Here is a 6996-nt window from a genome sequence, read left to right on the forward strand (position 1 = left end):
GATATTTACTTCAGTGCATTCGTACAACCCTACGCCAGTGTGTATCTTCATATGACGTTTGAGTGCATGCTTAACAGTAAAGCTTCTGTTACACTGAAAAAATTTTTACTTATTGTATTTAATCTTAAACGTATATATAATTTAAATAATTACTTCTGTGCATACGTGGGGTTTTTCACCAGTATGTCGCCTCATATGAAACTTGAGAGCATGCTTTATAGCAAAACTTTTATTGCACTATAAAAAATATTTATTTATTATATTTATTCTTAAATAAATATGATTTCGATATTTACTTCAGTACATGTGTAGGGTTTTTCACCAGTATGTAGCATCATATGATACTTAAGAGCATGCTTAACAGCAAATTTTTTATTGCACTATAACCAATGTTTATTTATTATATTTAATTTCAATTTTTAATAAAAATAATTGTAATATTTACTTCAGTACACGTGTAAGGTTTCTCACCAGTATGAGAAACACGATGATTTTTCAGCGAGCTCATATTCGGAAATTTCTTTTCACAAAAATCACAAGCAATAAGTTGTTTTTCTTTCTGCATATTTTTAGGAACTCTGTGAAAAATTTGGAACAAAATTAAATATATATTATGTTATTTGTATATTATTAAAAATTTACTTCAAAGCCGGTAATTCATTGTTGATCAATAAATTCTGTGTGGTTGTTTCAGTTAAGTTATTTGCTATTAACTTTTGTGGATCACTATCACCTTCGATTGTAGGTCCATCATTTATAACTGTACTAGTCTCTGTTTCAAGAATACTAATTTCTGGCTCCTTTTTAATAGTTTCATTTTCTATCGTTATAACAGAGTACTGTTCGATTCCTAAAAATAAATTTTCTGTACTACCTTCAGATAATTCATTTTTTTTATATTCTTTCTCATCAACACCATCGTCGAATATAGCACAATCATTTATAACTGGATCAATTAGAGTATCAGGAATAGTAGCCCTTAGCTCTATTTTTGTAGTCTCGTTGTCTATTATTATTGTAGAATACTCCCTAACCACAGTACTTCTTTCATTTACTGCTTCTTCTATAAATTCTTGTTTAGGAGTGTCATTTTCAAACAAAATTTCATTTTTTGTTATCGCACCAACTAGATTGTGAGGAATAATAACTGTTGGTTCCGTTTCAATACTTTTGTTTTCTATCGTTAGAACATTTCTTGGCATTTCTTCATCTTTCGAAAAATGTGAAATAACCTTATCTTCCATTGATGAATATTTTGTTGGTGACATTATATTATTATTAGTTGAAACATTTTTAATTGGAAGTTCGTTTAAATCATCAAGTCTGTAAATCTTTGTTAGCGAAGACACAGAATTATTTAGTTCTAATTTTGGTGAATTTTTAGTACTTCGATTAGTCTCAGAATCTTTTTTAATTGATGTGAATTCTTTATGACGAGTCACAGAGCCTTTTTGTTTCTTCGTATTGTGTTTGGCTGAAATAAATGCATCTATTAAAAAGGTCTTATTTTATGTGACTTTATATGTTATTCATAATATATATGTTAATATTTAAAAATTTTTTGTTTAAAATTGATTAATAATAAGCACTGTTTTTTACGTATAAAGGTGTTCCCGGTATTTCTTGAACTTACAAAATATGTTAAAATATAAACTATAATTTCGTACCGACATTCAAAGGTTGTTCAAACTTAATAGTATCTATCATGTATAATTTGTATGGTTATAAAATTAGTTTTGATTTGGAATAAAGTATTGATCAGTTAATAAAATTATTTCGATAATTAACATTTATATTTATTTAATTAATCTATAAATTTAAATAACAAAAATTTTAAACTATTTTCATATGAAATGCGGTTTTAAAATTAACACACGATTCAAACATTATGTGATTGATTAGAAATTTAAACTCAAAGTAACAATCATTTTAAAATATAAAATTACTCTTTTACTTTTATGTACTTCCATATTATAATGAGTTTTGAGTTCTTCCTTTGTCGCATACATCGTTTTACATTCTTTGCATTTAAATTTATGCTCTTGGGATTCATTTTTATCCTTGCTTTTAGATGAATGAATTCTGATATGTTTCTTAAGTCTACAAAATTGAAATATTATTATAATCAAATTAATCAAGAAGAATTACTTACTCCTTATTGGTTTTGAATTTTTCTTTACATTGATCGCAAGCGAATGGACGTGCATGAGTTTTGCTATGATAGTCTAGATTAAGGGCACGTATGAAACGTTTTCCACAATCTTTGCAAACGTGTGGTTTTTCAGCAGCATGTCTCTTCATATGATGATAGAGTGAACTCTTAATAGAAAAGCTTTTGTTACACTATAAAACATTTCGTTGTTAATTAATTTTAAATGAATATGATTGAAATATATACTTCAGTGCATTTGTGTGGTTTTTCACCGGTATGACGCGTCATGTGATCATGGAGTGAACGTTTAGCAGTGAAACTCTGATTACACTGTAAAAATTTTAACTTTATTAATTATTTAATATTAAATAAAAACAATATTGATATATACTTCATTACACTTGTAGGGCCTTTCGCCAGTATGTGTTTTCATATGACGAGTAAGTGCATGTTTTAGAGCAAAAGTTTGATTACACTGTACAAAAATATATAATTATTATACTTAATAAAAGTAACAAATGTATACAAAGGTGCGAACAGTAATGAATTACAATAACAAAAGTGTTATCTTTAGTTTATTTATTTGAATGACTATACATATTAAAGCTATTTCAAGCATTGTCAAATACACAGCATAAGCGGTATTTCTACATGGACTACACATGTTAGGCTTGAATTTTTGATATATCGAACATTTGAAACAATAATACGTCTCGCTTATTAACAAAGTATGCCAATGTTGGTAAAATTTTAAACAGTTGCCATGCTTTTGTTAGAATATACGTTATAAAACACAGCCTGTATAAATGCAATTAGCTACTAACTATTAAAACAGCTGTATAGTTAGCTCAAGAGTTAACTTGATTAAAAATTTATTTTAATTTTAATTTTTAATTAAAAATTAACTATTATATTCATTTTAGCATATTTTTTTAAACTATCTGTTGGCAAAGTATTATTTTCAAGCACATCGTTACTCGTTACTTATTGTTACAGAGAAATTATGCTAAACGTTATTCTACCGATCGTCAAAACAAATCATTACTGTTGGAACCTTTATACTTAAAAAATAGTTCATTTTCAACACTATTGATTTTACTTAATAAATTAAAATTAAAAAAAAAAATTGCAATATTAACTTGATTGCATAGATAAGGTTTTTCACCAGTATGTCGCCTCATATGATACTTGAGAGCATGCTTAACTGCAAAACTTTTATTACACTATAAAAAATATATATAGATGTTATATTTAATATTATATAAAATCATAGCACAACTTACTTCAGTACACGCAAATAATTTTGTACCAGTATGCCGCGTCATATGACATTTAAGTGTATTCATATGAGAAAAGCTTTGATTACACTATTAAAATTACATATTATATTTTAAATAAATGTTATATATTAAATATATTTACTTCAGTGCATGTAAAAGGTTTTTCACCAGTATGTCGCCTCATATGACGATTGAGTGACTCCTTAACAGAAAAGCTTCGATTACACTATAAAATATTGCTTATAATATTTAGTATTAAATAAAATGGATTGCAATATATACTTCAGTACATGAGTAAGGTTTTTCACCAGTATGAGAACGACGATGATCTTTTAATGCACTTAATGATGGAAATTTCTTCTCACAAAAATCACAAACAACGCGATTTTCTCCATATCTCTCATGTTGTTTTTCATGCAACTTCAAAAGGTTAACTGTTCGTAATTTTGCATTACATGTAGTGCAAGGAAATGCGTCAGATTCCGAATGAGTTATGAAAATATGTCGCTCGTAGCTAATTGAAGTTTTAAAAGATTTTGTACAACCAGAACATTTTATTGGACCCAACTGAAAAATAAAATAGTGTGAGTAAAAAGTTAGTTACATTTAATTACTTGAAAAATTTTGAAAAAATAATCTTTTCACTGAATTAATAAATAATGTATAAAAGAACTTTAACTGATATTTCTAGAATTCGTTACGTTAGGAAATAAAAAAATTACAAATACATTTAAAAATACCAAATAATTATATATGCCATAATAAGATTTATAATTAGTTATATTGCATTATTTAATATAAAATAATATAATAACTTATTTTATAAAAAATCAATTAATATAAGAAAGCTTGACATTCATTTGTGGTGAGAAAATACACTGTAATTACCCTTTTATCTTTGATGTTTACTAGATTTGAATAAATGTACATAGTTATTGCTTTTTAATTTTTTAAAGAAAAATATATTAAACAAAAAGCAAAACGTAACTACAAAGGATGATGGTTCCAAAAATGACCGGGTCTACATCCCGAAGCTACTCGTCGCCAGGGACGACCAAGTGCCGTTCGACATCTCCCAGAAAGACTTCACAAGAAGCTCCCAGTGGGCTACAACAACCACAAAGGATGATATATAAAAACAAGAACAGTCAAACAAGAAATCGATTGTTTTCACGTTATTAGTTTTTACTAAAGTTAAATAAATTTTATTTTCCCTGTAGCAGATACTGAGCTTTAGAAAAATTAATGATTCGAAAGAAATTTTTAGGGTAAACTTTTAATAAATGAATTTGCTGAATTATATATTATAGAAATTAAAAACAAAAGGAGTTTTTACATTCGAAATTTTCTTTGTGTTCTATAGTGTAATATTGAATAATAAAATTGCAAACATTTCAGTATACAACTACATTACGAAATTAAATTTTTGGTCACATTTATGTTTTATCGAAAAGTATTTTGATGAACATTTTAAATACAATACTTTATTTGACAAATAAGACTGGTAAAAAAACAAAAACTTACATGAAATGTATCATAACTTTCGCCACAGCAAAAGCATATATTGTCCCGCTCCATATTAACTGCATCCTCTTCGATTTTCTCAATATTTGTCATCATTTCTATATTTGGTAGGTGGAACCCAGTATTCAAGTGACACAAGTTTAAATGTTTTTCAAGCTCCTATAGAAGAAGACAAGATTTAGAAAAACTTTAAAAAAAATAAAATCCAGTACTTACGCTAAATCGTCTAAACGACTTATAACAATTACCGCATTTCTGTTCTTGAGTACAATCTTCTTCTGAAGTATCATTGCTTAAATCTACCATATTAAATTCAGTAGTTGTTTCCGATTTTACTACACTATCAGTTAGTGTAAAATCAACTATAGGGCCTTCCTCGCCTCTAATGGAAATTGTTTTTAAAACGTGACTCATTTCTTTTAATTTCAGCTTTCAAATGTTTTCTCATTAAAAATAATCCCAGTTCAATCCAGAATTAAAGTCGTAACATTGTACATTGTCATCAGCACAGCGAAAATAATATTTATTTACATATAAATAAAACATCAGTTTATTTTTCAAAAGATTGGCAAATAACAAACGCACTTCCATACAGAAAGCTCGGTATATTGTTTTCAAATAGAGTAAACACAAAGTGAAGTTGGTTTGCAATGGCACAACAATTGTATCTTCATTGAGGCAGAAGTAAGAAATACTTTTTATTGTACTTCATTAACAAATCGTATATATATATACATATATATCTAAATTTGTTTACATATTGTTTACCTAATACCACATTCACTATATTGAACATTGAAATGACAAATGCAATTTAAAAAAAATCATAATTTATTATGCATACCAGAGTTGCAATTTATGCAGGACAAAAACTTCATATTTACATAAAACAGATTTAGTTCATAAGGGTATCATACGTGCTCAGTAACTCGGCAACATATATGTTTATGCGTTATTCAATGTTACCGAGTTAAGAAATTACCAAACATCAAGACTAAAATTTTTTCTGATATTTTGTAAAACATCAGCTGATTTTTATTATTGTGCAGTGCTGCGAAATATTTTGATTTATTTGGAATTTGAAGTGTTTCAAATAATATTAAATAAATAAATTTTAGTAGAAATAAAATAATTATATAAATAATTCTACTTTTTCATCATTTTACTTTCAATTTTTATGCTTTTGTGTAAAACAAAATCAGCAAAAATAAAAGCGGTTTCGTTGACACTTCAATATTAACCAGAAAACGTTCATACATTTGTCATTTTATTGTTAAACTATTCGAGAAACGTTTATTACCCTCAGTTAATTTTTATTTCATCTTGAATTTCATAATAGTCCGTTGTAAAATTTTATATTGATACTGTTTTTAACTCTAAATTGAAAGATAATGTATAAATGAAATTCCGATGAATTATATAGACAACTAATAGCCCGTTTAAGCTTGCATTGATTTATTGCAATTATTTAAAATATATGTTTAAGCTGCACATTCATTGTAATTGTAATAAACGAAACATGTAATTTTTTACTTACTTAACAACGCTATCATCCAACATCCAAGAACAGCCTTCATTGAAACGAAGGCTGAAGTTAAGGGACATTTTAGTTGCATTTGAAAGATAAATTTTAAGCAAAAGGTAAGTTGAAATAACTAAGAAGTGACATTTTTTTTAAACAGCTGCAAATAATTTAAATTTAAATATATAGAAAAAAAACTGTAACTATTATTAATTTAAAATAGAGTGAAAAATAATAATTGACATACCTGAAACCCACTACAGCTAATTAAACTGTTGAATGCCATCCTTTATAGGTTTAATAATCAACTTTTACAATTTCCCAGATACAAATGGTGTTTGGAGCATGTAATTTTTAACATTAGATTTGTAAACAAAAAACTTATGATTTGTTTAATTTGGCACAGTATTAACACTTTCCAAATTAACTTAATTTAATTTTAACGAAATTGATTAAATTTGGCTGTCTGAACATTTATACTATGTTATATATATATATATATATATATATATATATAT

General features: G+C 26.7%; 1 protein-coding gene across 1 annotated transcript in view; it reads right to left on the minus strand.

Moving 5' to 3' along the window:
• LOC119677201 (zinc finger protein 729-like) overlaps positions 1-5745 on the minus strand; it is a 16713-nt gene extending 10968 nt beyond the window's left edge. Inside the window, exons 1-15 of the mRNA XM_038088472.1 lie at positions 5173-5745; positions 4957-5115; positions 3715-3999; positions 3575-3658; positions 3436-3519; positions 3292-3375; positions 2544-2627; positions 2399-2482; positions 2153-2343; positions 1955-2100; positions 643-1474; positions 446-578; positions 297-380; positions 154-237; positions 10-93 (exon numbers count right to left, since the gene is read on the minus strand). Of these exons, the coding sequence (XP_037944400.1) occupies positions 10-93; positions 154-237; positions 297-380; positions 446-578; positions 643-1474; positions 1955-2100; positions 2153-2343; positions 2399-2482; positions 2544-2627; positions 3292-3375; positions 3436-3519; positions 3575-3658; positions 3715-3999; positions 4957-5115; positions 5173-5370 (2616 nt within the window). The 5' untranslated portion in view covers positions 5371-5745. The remainder of the gene's footprint in view (positions 1-9; positions 94-153; positions 238-296; positions 381-445; positions 579-642; positions 1475-1954; positions 2101-2152; positions 2344-2398; positions 2483-2543; positions 2628-3291; positions 3376-3435; positions 3520-3574; positions 3659-3714; positions 4000-4956; positions 5116-5172) is intronic.
• Positions 5746-6996: the final 1251 nt, after the last annotated feature.

Source organism: Teleopsis dalmanni, chromosome 2 (assembly GCF_002237135.1).
Source record: "Teleopsis dalmanni isolate 2A chromosome 2, ASM223713v2, whole genome shotgun sequence".
Classification (NCBI taxonomy): Eukaryota; Metazoa; Arthropoda; class Insecta; order Diptera; family Diopsidae; genus Teleopsis; species Teleopsis dalmanni.